The sequence below is a fragment of the Siniperca chuatsi genome, linkage group LG14 (assembly GCF_020085105.1).
Source record: "Siniperca chuatsi isolate FFG_IHB_CAS linkage group LG14, ASM2008510v1, whole genome shotgun sequence".
In the NCBI taxonomy this organism is placed as follows: Eukaryota; Metazoa; Chordata; class Actinopteri; order Centrarchiformes; family Sinipercidae; genus Siniperca; species Siniperca chuatsi.
Window position 1 is genome coordinate 23,854,709 of NC_058055.1, and position 13,536 is coordinate 23,868,244.

At 38.7% G+C, this 13,536-nt stretch overlaps 1 protein-coding gene across 5 annotated transcripts in view; it reads left to right on the forward strand.

Moving 5' to 3' along the window:
• The window catches only part of myo7ab (myosin VIIAb), a 52,995-nt gene that overhangs the window by 37,637 nt on the left and 1,822 nt on the right, over positions 1–13,536 (forward strand). For 4 of the 5 annotated variants that reach the window (XM_044221392.1, XM_044221396.1, XM_044221394.1 and 1 more), the window contains 20 exons: positions 616–735; positions 1,650–1,823; positions 1,927–2,154; positions 3,369–3,539; positions 3,631–3,748; positions 3,854–3,980; positions 5,748–5,917; positions 6,090–6,280; positions 7,373–7,497; positions 7,676–7,833; positions 9,035–9,188; positions 9,849–10,004; positions 10,096–10,201; positions 10,633–10,746; positions 10,928–11,015; positions 11,124–11,230; positions 12,366–12,551; positions 12,651–12,767; positions 13,166–13,249; positions 13,339–13,458. In XM_044221392.1, the coding sequence (XP_044077327.1) occupies positions 616–735; positions 1,650–1,823; positions 1,927–2,154; positions 3,369–3,539; positions 3,631–3,748; positions 3,854–3,980; positions 5,748–5,917; positions 6,090–6,280; positions 7,373–7,497; positions 7,676–7,833; positions 9,035–9,188; positions 9,849–10,004; positions 10,096–10,201; positions 10,633–10,746; positions 10,928–11,015; positions 11,124–11,230; positions 12,366–12,551; positions 12,651–12,767; positions 13,166–13,249; positions 13,339–13,458 (2,814 nt within the window). The remainder of the gene's footprint in view (positions 1–615; positions 736–1,649; positions 1,824–1,926; positions 2,155–3,368; positions 3,540–3,630; positions 3,749–3,853; positions 3,981–5,747; positions 5,918–6,089; positions 6,281–7,372; positions 7,498–7,675; positions 7,834–9,034; positions 9,189–9,848; positions 10,005–10,095; positions 10,202–10,632; positions 10,747–10,927; positions 11,016–11,123; positions 11,231–12,365; positions 12,552–12,650; positions 12,768–13,165; positions 13,250–13,338; positions 13,459–13,536) is intronic. The other variant, XM_044221393.1, reaches the window with a different exon arrangement.

Genomic DNA, 13,536 nt, shown 5'->3' on the forward strand with positions numbered 1-13,536 from the left:
TGCACAGCAAGGTGCTGCTTTATTGAGTATAATTCCTTTCCATTCCAAACTGAATATATTTTGTTTTTGGACTATTGTTCGGATAAAACAAGACATCCAAAGACGTCACCTTGGGCTCTTATTTTAATAGGCATTTTACACAATTTTCTGACATTTTATAGCTCAAATGAGTAAACGATTAATCAAGAAAATGAATCTGTAGATTAACCAAAAAAGAAAATATTTGCTAATTGCAGCCCTAATTAGGGATTTGCCATTTTTAGACGATGTGATGTCTAGATATTTGCAGCAGCCACTGTGGTGTTTAACAGAAAAAAAAATGTATTCAGTTATCTAAAATTGCAGTGATAATAGCCAATATTTTGGGATGGTTCATTTTGTGACCCAATGACATTTTGCAATTAACCTTTTTAGATGACTTTTATCCCCTTCAGTCAAACAAAAAAAACATCTGTTTTGTCTCTTGTCTTTGGCATGTGCCACCTTTAACTCCTTTTTGGGGATCTCCAATCTGTTTGTATTTCCATACTTTTGGCACTTTTACTGTGTTTCTGATTCAGTGAAGATTTTCTCTAACTCTCTGTCTGTTCTTTTTTTCTTTCCCTCTATTGTCAGTATTTACGGACATTTTTAAATAATGGTCCGCCTGGTTATGCTCCATATTGTGAGGAAAGGTTGAGGAGGACATTTGTCAACCGCACCAGGACCCAGCCGCCATCTTGGTTAGAATTACAGGTACTGAACATGCTTGCTGTGTTTGTGTTGTCTGCTGACTTTGGTCAGGGTATCTGCAGGTCCTGAAAAGTCTTGAAAAGCACTGAATTCAGACTTTATACACCTATAATCTAAAAGTAGGATTGTTGTGACAGTAAATTGTGCTGCAGGAGGCTGTTCAATCCTTTTTTGTGGCGTTTCAGTCGGCACCATCAGACCTGTAGCAAACACTGTCAATACCGCTAGCTACAGCAGCTAGGAAGCTCATCGTCTCATAATGGGCAAAGTGTCGATTTAAGCAAAAACATTTTTATAATAATTTCTAATCCATCCATCCATTTTCTGTCGCTTCTGGGTCCAGGTCACATTAGTTTTATTAATTATATCAGAAATTATTTGTATATACTGCTGGGAAGTACTTAAAAAACTGATAAAATGATAAATCATTCTAGGCCATACTGTCCCTACTGACTTTCCATCATACTTTCATAATTTGGCCGGTATGATCATGAAGCTGATATGAAATTGAATTGTAGGTGGTATTCAAATGGTCTTAAAAAGTCTTAAATATAACTTGAACCTGTAGAAACCCTGCTGACATTTCTAGCCAAATAATGCTGATAAACTGTACACAACAGAACCAACATATCTTAACCATTTTAACATCTAAAGTGAGTTCACATGATATGAAAATCATAAAACACGTAACCAAATCTGAAAGTTGGGAGAGATACTTTTACTTTATTTGTATTTCAGTTTTACATCAAGAGAACAAAATGAGATGAAAATGATTGAATTAAACTGATGGAATTATCTCAGCCACATGCTAAATGTGTTTTAAAAAGGTGACATTTGGAGGGCATAGTAATGAATCACTGTGGAACATTTTGTTATTAAGTACTTGAACTTGAATCTGATCTTTTTTTGCCCTTCAGGCCACTAAATCTAAGAAGCCCATCATGCTACCAGTAACGTTTATGGATGGCACCACCAAGACTCTCCTGGCAGACTCGGCCACCACTGCCAGTGAGCTCTGCAGCGCTCTGGCAGACAAGATCAACCTGAGAGATCGCTTTGGCTTCTCGCTGTACATCGCCCTGTTTGACAAGGTAAAACCAAGACATGCTCCTGTGACACATACTGGCATGAGACCAGTATATATTTTGTGTGTACCCTGTTTATTGAACACATTTGTCAAACTGCCTTGGTCAGGTGTCATCACTGGGCAGCGGTAGCGACCACGTCATGGATGCTGTCTCCCAGTGTGAGCAGTATGCCAAGGAGCAGGGCGCCCAGGAGAGGAACGCCCCCTGGAGGCTGTTTTTCAGGAAGGAGATCTTCAACCCCTGGCACAACCCCGCTGAGGACTATGTCGCCACAAACCTCGTTTACCAGCAGATTGTCCGAGGGGTGAAATTCGGAGAGTACCGCTGTGAGAGGGTGAGCAGCTTTGTTTTGTTTAACATGCAGTTGATGTGCTTGCAAGGTAGTTTATTGATTGTGCACATTGTGGCTTGATGATGAAATTAAGAGCCACCTGCAGATTACGACACTGAATTTTCCAATGCCACACTCTCTGCATGCTTTAATCAAAATAACCACTTTAGAGTTTTTGCAGCAAATTATTTTGTGGATATCCATGATGCCTCCACACCAACTTCCCAATAAAGATGAAAAGCTTCTTCCAACAGTGAGAATGATTTGTCAGCTCAGTGAAACTGAAGCTGCCAGTGTCTAAAAGTCTTTAAAGTGCAGTTGACACAGAAAACTCTGGGGAGAGAACAAGTTAGATGTATGCAGGATTTCTGCATACATAATTTCCAAAGATTGAAAGTGCAACTACACAAACACAAAATTTAGAAAACTTGTGACAACATATTTTTATACTTGTATTTTCAGTAGGTTAAGTTCTTGAATGAGGACTACACACAGACTTGCTCTATTCATAAACTTCTTTATTCAAATAGCAGTTTGCTGAATCAAAGCCCAATGCTTCAGTTTACGCCCTCATTAGGGGACGATCAGGAATAATGGGTTAAAAACCACTTTATATACATTTTCAAACATCATACAAGGCATCCTATTGGATAATTACATCATTCAGTAATTAGGCCATCATCTGTGTCAGCTGTATTGGTGCCCTTTCCTTGCTTTACACACCATGGCACCATCTTGTGGTTAAATCAAAACAAATCAAATCAGCCAACAGAACAAGAAATAAAACAAACTCCAATAAAATTTCCAACATATTGTATCAAATCTAAATGATAAAAGTTAAATTTAACTTTTAAGAAAACACCTCAAGTCTAGTCAAGTCAATTAATGTGATTATTTTAATTGTCAAAAATAAATCAAACTTAGGAGGTGCTGGAACAAATGAAACCCTTATGAGAGTAAAATAGGTATCCACATGAACTGTATGGATAATTCTGCCATATTCAAGATGTTTTACACAAAAGGCTGTATACATTTTCATAGAAACTATTGAATTAATGGTCATTTTTGTCCACTTTTGTTGTGATATGGCCTCATCGTTAACACAGCTGCAGAAGAACAATCTGTAAAGAAAAATAAAGTTGTCAATCGCTATATCAGATATTGGTTTTGTCTTCTCATGATCGTCTCTCTCTCTTTGCCCCGTGTTTGTCCAAAAGGAGGAGGACCTCGCAGAGCTGGCCTCTCAGCAGTACTATGTGGATTACGGCTCTGAGATCCTCCAAGACCGCCTGCTCAGCCTCATCCCCTCCTACATCCCCGACAGAGAAATCACCTCAACTAAGACTGCAGAGAAGTGGGCTCAGCTTATCATCAACGCCCACAAAAAGGTATCTGCTGCAGTAGTCACAAAAAACTGACACTAGTTTGGGCTTTTTGAACAACTTGTGCGACAGTAACTAACTACAACTGACTATGCAGGGATTACACACTAAAAGGAGGCTGAACACGCAGAAGGTGAAGGAGGACGTGGTGGATTTTGCTCGTTTAAAGTGGCCTTTACTCTTCTCACGCTTCTACGAGGCCTTCAAATTCTCAGGTTGGTAACACAAAAGTTAAGTCTACTGTATGTCACTGTAAACTATGTCTTACTACTGTAGGTATCTGTAGGTGTGTTCATGGATATGACACTGTCTGTCCACAGGGCCTAGTCTGCCCAAGAATGACGTGATCGTGGCAGTGAACTGGACTGGGGTTTACTTTGTGGATGAACAGGAGCAGGTCCTTCTGGAGCTCTCGTTCCCAGAGATCACTGCTGTGTCCAGTAGCAGGTATGATAACGCCATGTCCTCGAAGCAACACTGATTTAAAAAATAAATAAATAAAAAAAGTACTGTATTTCAAAATTTAAAAAGGTGAGGAAAATTGTGAGTGAGACACCAGCAAGTACAGTATTACAAAAAATGTAACAAATCCAAATTCTGACAACTTGCATGTAAATTAGCAGCATGGTAGAGTGAGTAGCTGTCTGGTTGAGGAGCTTGTTAGTCAGTACCCAACCCAGGGACCTGCAAGAATTAAGGGGGGAAAGTCAGGATTGATAGTAGCTACAACATTGGACACGGCAGCAATTCCTTACAAATAAAAGGACATAGTATCACCCTGAAGTGATGGTGGTTACATACTGTAGTTTCAGTTGCAGACAAACTGCCGCAAATGAGGCACAAGATATCCCGTGTGCATCAGTAAAATAAACAAGTAGTGTTTGAAAATAGCACTCCCTCTGCTGTTCTTCATTACACGCAGAGGAAGCCTTTGATTGCCTTGAATGATGTTATCTATGGTTGGTCGTTCATGAATTTGATGATTGATTTGAATATGAACTTTTAATAAATAAACTTTGTTCATATGATTAGAGTATTACTGTATATACTTCCTTTTACTTTTTTAGCCATGCTATCATTGTGGCTTTACTAAGTAATGTTGGTCTAGCTAACAACTGTTGCTATGAAATGTGGCACAGACATTCATGGTGCCCAGAGGATAAATCCTACTGACTTTGGTGATCCTCTGACTTTTCCTCTAACGCCACCATGAAGTTGACATTTGTGGTTTTTGGTGAAATGTCTCAACAACTACAGTATTAGATGTATTGATAATGAATTTGGTACAAAGATTAATTTCCCTCTGGATGAGTTGTAATCACTTGGTGATCCCTCAACTTTTCATATAGCACCATCATCATGTCAGCATTTGAATGTGTCTTATACTTTGGTTTATGACCAAAAACCTTCAAAATGAATGACATTCCCATCAGCCTTAGCTGTACTTTGTCTTAATCAACAAAATTTGAAACGACTGCAGACTGTACAGAACTCAGCTGCTAGGCTTTTAACCAGGACCAAGAGGTACGACCACATCACACCTGTTTTAGCCTCTTTACATTGGTTCCCTGTTTGTTTTAGGATTGATTTTAAGATCTTACTGATTACTTTTAAGGCTCTTCATGGCCTGGCTCCAAGTTATATTTTAGACCTTGTAATTCCTTATGAACCTTCACGTAGTTTGAGATCTTCGGGCAGGGGTCCTCTGTCTGTTCCTGAGTCCAGGATGAAAACTAAGGGGGACAGAGCTTTTTGCCATCAATGTTTGCATGCTAACATGCCAAAATAAGATGGTAAACATTATACCTGCTAAACATTAGCATGCTAGCATTGTCATTGTGAGCATGTTAGCATGCTGATGTTAGTATTTAGCTCAAAGCACCGCTGTGTCTAAATACAACCTCACAGAGCTGCTAGCAGGGCTGTAAACTCTTGGTCTAGTTTTACTGACAGTGAAGTACAAAAGTATACTCAAGTGCAAGAATGGAGCACTGATCATTTATCAACAGGAAAGCTTACTTCAACCAAAATTTGTTTCTTAGGAATTTAATCCTCAAACTGACATAATTACTTTTTTATAGTCCACCTTTTTAGAGCTACTACCTGATAACCCTGAGTTATCTATTTTTCTTTTTAATTAAAGGGAAGGATTTGGGATTATTTTTTTCATACATTGTGAAAAGCCTCTGGTTAAAGTCAAATTTCATTTTCCAGAGGGGGCAAACTGCAGGGCCAGAGTTTTACCTTGGCCACCATCAAAGGAGACGAGTACACGTTCACCTCCAACAATGCAGAGGACATCCGCGATCTGGTGGTCGCCTTCCTCGAGGGTCTGAGGAAGAGGTCCAAGTATGTGGTGGGACTGCTGGACTGTCCCAACCCTGGTAAGATTCAGTGATCGCTTCAAAAGAAAGCATGCTTTGATCACTTTTGGGAGCTTGATCGTATAATTGGTAAATCTGCTGCTACCATAGATGTATTTTTGGAGAGCTGAACCATAAACTTCATGTATATATATTTTTTTAATTGTCTGTATATGTAATCTTTATCCTGCAGCAGGAGTAGATTCCACATTCCTGAGTTTCTCCAAGGGGGATCTGATTATGCTGGACGAACACGACGGAGAGCATGTGATGAACTCTGGCTGGGCCCACGGCATCAATGACAGGACCAAACAGAGAGGGGACTTCCCTGCTGACTGTGTCTATGTACTGCCCACTGTCACCAGGCCGCAGTATGACATAGTGGTGAGTGAGGCTAACGTCTGGTATCTGTATACTGATTATTTAACACTTTCATATTGGTTGGGCCTTGCTTGCAAGCTTAGAGCACCTACATACAGTATACAACTTCAACATCACTACCCGTGCTATAGCTGGAGATGCTGCCCCTTAAACCACAAATTGTCATTTTTGCATTTCTGTTTTTGTATGAATTAAACAAACAAGATACAGAGTGTTAATTAGTGAGCATTTAAAGATATAATATTACCACTTTACCAATTTTGCAACAATCTGACTGCTATAAACACATGAAAAGTCTTTAAAAAGCATTGAAATCAGCTTCCTCAAAAAAAAACACACCTTAGAAGGTATTAAAAGTCTTTAATTTAATTGACAAAAGTCTTAAATATTTCCTCTTGCCTGCTGTAGACAGTGATGTTAGTTATAAAATGTTTTTGTATCCGATTGCATGCTGTCTGGAGACGTTATACGCCTATAAACTAAAAGTGGGATTGTTTCGGCAGTAAATTGTGCTGCAGGAGGCTGTTCAGTCCTGTTTTGTGGCGTTTCAGTCGGCACCGTCAGACTTGTAGCAATCACCGTCATACTGCAGCTACAGTAGCTCGGAAGCTCATTGATTCATAATGGGCAACTGTCAACGTTTAGCAAAGACTTAAATTAATTAATTATTTTTAATTGGCTAATTCATCCATCCATTTTATGCTACTTATCCAAGATCAGTTTGATTAGATTAATTACACCATTAGGAATTATTGTTCTTTTATCTTTTATCCTGCTGGAAAGTCCTGGAAAAATGTGATATAATAAATAATTCTAGGCCATATTGTCCCTACTGGTTTTCCATCATGCTTTCATACTTTGGCCAGTATGATGGTGAATTAAATTGCTTTCTATGCGGTATTAAAAAGGTCTTGAAAAGTCTTAAATTTAACTTGGTGAACTCTGCAGTATCACTGAGAAGTTGCATCCATCAATACATTTATAAAAATCTATACAATAATATTTCAGGAGGAGATTTGTGTCTTTGCAAGTGAAATGATCGTAGTCTTATAACTCCTCCGTCCCTTTTTCACTCCTTCTCTTTCTCCATCTCAGGCTCTAGTGACTATGACTCCTGATAAGAGGCGAGAATCCATTGGTTTTTCCCACATGAACGTTTCTGATAAGGAGGACAAAACTAAGGCCTACACACTGGAGGAGTTCTCCTACGACTACTTCAGGTGTGTTTCCTAATCCTTTGCGTGTAAATATAAAGTGTATAGTAGCCTTGCAAAATAGTGAAAAATGGATTGGGATTGCAGTATGATCAGTGTTATCAATTATTTAAAGCTGTATTATGCAAGAATGTTATATAAAAATGTGTTTCATTATTTCAAACCCCCTGCTGCATGTTTCCAGGCCTCCTCCTAAGAGCACCCTGAGCAGGGTGATGATCTCTAAGTCCAGAGGGAAGGAGCGTCTGTGGAGCTGCACCAGGGAGCCTCTCAAACAGCCTCTGCTGAAGAAAGTCCTGGCTCACGAGGAGCTCTCCCAGGAGGCCTGCCTTGCCTTCGTAGATATCCTTTAGTGGAGGGTGTGCGGGTTCTGTATGTGTGTTAAATGTTTGCATCAGTGGATCTTGTTTTGTCTTTAATCCCCAACCTTTTCCCCCAAAACTTACTTCACAGTGTGAATCTTTGCCTTTTTCACTTGATTTATTGTTTATCAGAGCAATTTTATACTTTCAAACCTTGAGACACTAAGATGATCTGAAAACATGTACCATGAATATATGGATTGGCTACTTATTAGTACGGAAACATGAACCATTAATTAGTGCTTAAAGGATAAGTCTGGTGAAATTCTGTATTTTTCTTATTGTCAACAAATCCCATGAAAAGACCAAAACAAGCAATGAATTGATTTTACTAACAAGTTTTGTCTCTGTATCTAAAGCCTGATATAGCTTATCCCCAGTGGTGGAATGTAACTAAGTGCATTTACTCAAGTACTGTACTTAAGTACAAATTTGAGGTATTTATACTTTATTTGAGTCTTTTCTTTTCATGCCACTTTCTGCTTCTACTCCACTACGTTTCATAGGAAAATATTTTCAGAGGAAAGTATTGTATTTTTTACTTCACTACATTTATCTGACAGCTTTAGTTATTAGTTACTTTACAAATTAAGATTTTTAAAGGCAAAACATATGATGAGCTCATAAATTATGATGCTTTGTTATAAATTAAACTACCCAACAGTTTATACAAGTACAGCTGAAACGATTAGTCAATAATCATTAGTTTCAGTCTATACAAAATAGCTCAAAATGAGCTCCACCTCAACCAACTACAAGAGTAAAATCATTAATGCATGAGTAATAATAATCTAATCATATAAAATATAATAGTATAAAACTCACAGGCAACATTTTTCTGTATTGAGTACTTTTACTTTTAATACTTTAAGTACAATTTCTTGATTATACTGACATACTTTTACTTAAGTAACATATTCAGTGCAGGACTGTAATTGTAACTTGTAGTATTTTGACAGTGTGGTATTAGTAGTTTCTTTAAGGATCTGAATACTTCCTCCACCTCTGCTTATCCCTCTGTGCGATAGAGCTCCATTGTTTTCCAAAAACTATTGAGAACACATCAATGAGGCACACCATTAGTGCCCGCCAATCAGGTCAAATCCATTTTCTGTTCCAAAATCAAAGACATCTGTTCGTGTTGTTGTGTTAATGGTTGATGTCCTTAACCTCGGCTCTACCTGTGATGAAGTATATGGGCGACTACCCGTCCAAACGGGTACGTTTGGTCAACGAGCTCACCGATCAGATATTTGAAGGAGCGCTGAAGGCCGAGCCGCTAAAAGATGAGATCTTCTGTCAGATTCTCAAACAGCTCACTGATAATCACATCAAGTAAGTCTGAAGCACACACACATAAACTCACGCGCTTCTCTTAGAAACACATCATGGCAGCATACAGTAGGTGCACTATATGGCCAAAAGTATGTGGACACCTGAACATTACACTCATGTGATTTTTGAATACTGATTTCAAAGGCATGGGCTTAACATCACACATTATTATTTTTATTTTCAATTAATTGGACTTTGGACTAACATTCATCAGGTGGCCAGAAACACGACTCCAAATGAATGATAATGTTGCTCTGTAATTGCTGGGTGTTTAAATAAGCAGCTGTTTGCTGATAAGTTCTACATATCAACTTAAAAGGTGATGATACGTCAATGTTGTGTTCACAACTAGTTTCTGCTGCCCCCAAGTGGCCAAAAAAATCAGTTATCGCAGGTTTAAGGGCCTGGCTTTCTGTGACATTGTCAAGTTGAAAGAAGAAAGGTGGCTTCCCCAATCTGTTATCACCAAGTCTGAAGCACATTATTGTCTAAAATATCATTCTATGCTGTAACATTAACATTTCCCCTCATCGGGAGAGGACATGAATAGTGTACACTGTGTTTTTTAAACTCTCCATCTCACACTATAGTAGTGCCTTATTTATTTTTGACTATTAGTTTGACCATTGCTCACCTTCCTGTGTTGTGCTGTGTGTGTAGGTACAGTGAGGAGAAGGGATGGGAGCTGCTGTGGCTCTGCACTGGTTTGTTTCCTCCCAGTAACATCCTGCTGCCTCACGTCCAGAAGTTCCTCCAGGCCAAGAAACACTATCCGCTGGCCCCAGACTGCATGCAGCGGCTACAGAAGGCCTTACGGTAACACACTTTCTTCTGATCTTCTTAAATAGTCTTTCTATCGTCTTCAGTTTACATCCATTTCATCTCTCCTCTCTATTATTTGCTGTAGAAATGGATCAAGGAAATACCCTCCTCACCTGGTGGAGGTGGAGGCCATCCAGCACAAGACCACTCAGATCTTCCACAAAGTTTACTTCCCTGATGACTCAGATGAGGTGACCACTAAAATATTATTATATAATAATAACTAATTACTGCAAGGGTTTGATAATGTATATGGGGCTCGTATTGGCCATTATTTAAAAATCAACGCCCTGGCTGGCCGTGGTAAGCAGTTAACACATTTTGATCACGCTCTTTATATCATTTTTGACATTATCCAAAGGGTTCTGAATGATTTTTATGAGCCTACAAGGTCAGAAAATAGTTAGGAAATGAATCAGTATAATCCTTCAACACTCATAATTGGAGATGTTTATTAACACATGCTGTACATGACCCTTCTGTAAACCTGCTACTGTGATCATATTTGCCATAAAAACATACCTTTTCTCATAATTTCATACTCATTTGGTACTTTGTATACAGTATATGCGGCATTTCATATAAAAGCAGCCATTTCAGTTTGGCCTGTTTGTGTTCACAGGTGTTTGAAGTGGAGTCGAGCACCAAGGCCAAAGACTTCTGCCACAACATCTCCGGACGTCTTCTGCTCAAATCCTCCGAAGGCTTCAGTCTTTTTGTGAAAATCACTGACAAGGTGAGGATAATCTGTAGCCTGATTATCTGGATTCTAGTAAATATCTATTTAGTAAATGCAGGAGTTGAGGGTTTTCTTCAGCAGAAGGCAAAGCAAGCACATGTTTGTGAGACACGTTACACATAAACATCTTCAAACGCTTTTATAGAGAATTTCAGTTTGTGATTTTCTGGTTTTCCAGGTCATCAGTGTGCCCGATGGCGACTTCTTCTTCGACTTTGTGAGGCACCTGACTGACTGGATCAAGAAAGCCAGACATGTGAAAGACGGTAAAATAAAAGATTAGCTTTTCTTTAAAGAAGATGTTTTGTATCTTGTCATTAATTTATCTTCCTATAACCTTTTATCTTGTCGACTCGTGTGCGTTGGCTGTGCAGGTGTGGTGCCTTCACTGACATATCAGGTGTTCTTCATGAAGAAGCTGTGGACCAATACTGTGCCAGGGAAAGACTCCATGGCTGACTCCATCTTCCACTACTACCAAGTGAGTGGCCTCTGTAACAGCTGTAATATCAGTGATGGAAGAAGTATTCAGATCCTTTACTTAGGCAAAAGTACTCATTCTGCAGTAAAATGATCCATCAGCATTTTACTATTATATATGATGTTACTGGATTAGTATTACTGCTGCAGATGTTAAAAGTTGAGCTAATTTTAAGTGCTTTATATACTGTTGGGTGGTTTAATCTACAGCAATGCATCATATTCTATAAGATCATCATATGTTTGTATATGCTGATCCAAGAGTTTATCTTAAGAAGTAACTAAAGCAGTCAGACAAATGTAGTGGAGTAGAAGTATAAAGTTGCATAAAATGGAAGTACCTTGAATTTGTACTTAAGTAAATATAGTATCTGCACCACCACCATCATTTTCTGTTGACATAGAAGCTGCCATAGTTACCTTCACACAAATCAGAGCTGTGATTTGTTGGGTCTCTGTAAATAATATTAAAGAGTACGGTCTAGACCTGCTCTATAGGAAAAGTGCAATGAGATAAATTCTGTTATGAATTGACGCTATATAAATTTAACATTCAGAGTCTGGAACCAGGCCCGACAAAAGGCCTCTAGATCATTAAAATCCTGAGTTGTGTTCTCAGCCGTTCTAAAATTATCGTATGGCTAAATAAGAACACATACCTCAGCTAGAATGAGCTAATTTTCCTATTAATTATTTTTGATAAGACAAAGCGGTGAATGCCTCCTCATTCAGATTAGAGATTTCATCGATAACTGACACCATTGTGTCTGAGCTCTTGTATCATGGGCATCTTATTAAAAGAGAGTCAACAGCAGCTGACAATCTTATTTTTGCTGACCTCTAGCGGTTTCTCACTTTACTGCAATGTGTATTAAGTTATTCTTTAAATAGATTACATTCCTTATATTGACACCTTTAACAGGAAACCTTTATTCTGAGCTGGGTGTCCAAAATTACAGGAAGTGTTTGTGCAGTATCTGGGCACTGAGCAAAGATGCTGCACACAGAGTAACTGCCTTATTTTAATGGAGCTTGAAGGGTTTGTTTAAGTTTAGGGACAACCTTAGTATAGGTGTCAATAAATTTACTGCCAACAGACATTCAGTATCTTAACAGCGACTGTCTTCTCTCTACAGGAGCTGCCTAAGTATCTGCGAGGCTACCACAAGTGTTTGAAGGAGGAGGTGCACCAGTTGGCAGCGCTGATCTACAGGGTGAAGTTTGAGGAGGATAAATCCAACTTCCACAATATTTCCAAGATCCTGAAGGAGCTCGTCCCTCAGGACCAGATGAGACATCTGTCCCCCGATGACTGGAAGAGGGTGAGCGGACATATTAGAGCAGCAAAAACTGAGTAAAATCAAGGTTTCAGAAATGTTTATATCTTCCTGATTTGTCTTTTGTGCATGTCTCCCTCTCAGTCCATCATGTCACTGTTCAACAAGCACTCAGGGAAGACTCGAGAAGAAGCCAAACTGTCCTTCCTCAAAATCATTTACAAGTGGCCCACATTTGGTTCGGCCTTTTTTGAAGTCAAGGTAAAGACTACAGCAATTTGTTTTTAAAAGCTGAATATAAATGTAAGTATTAAGATATTTTACTTAAGTAAAAGTAGCAATACTACAGTGTAGAAATACTGTTATAAGGTCATGCATTCAAAATTTTACTTAAACTTACTCTACTTAAACAAGGACAAAAGTGTTAGCCTCAAAATATACTTAAAGTACCAAAAGTAATTGTACTCATTTTTCAGAATAGATTATATTTTGTATTAATAATCTGAATCTGCAAAAGTAACTAAAACTTTAAAAATGAATGTAGTGGAGTAAAAAGTACAATATTTGCCTCCAAAATGTAGCTGAGTTGAAAGTAAAGTACATCAAAATTGTACTCAAGTAAAGGTACCCCCAATTATTCTATTTTGTTCTTTCTGCAGCAAACAACTGATCCAAATTACCCAGAAACCCTCCTGATAGCAATCAACAAACATGGAGTCAGTCTCATTGATCCCAAATCTAAGGTGGGTCCACATTTATAATTTTTTATACATCTGATTTGTGTGTGTGATGTGCACCGTATCTGTGCTCATGTCACTTGTATTTCCTGCAGGACATCCTCACCACTCACCCCTTCACTAAGATCTCCAACTGGAGCAGCGGCAACACGTACTTCCACATCACCATCGGAAACCTGGTCCGAGGCAGCAAGCTGCTGTGTGAAACCTCACTGGTGAGCCACTGAATTTAATGTGACGTGTTTGAGTAACATGCAGGGATGTAGATGCACGACACCGCTCAGAATAACCAG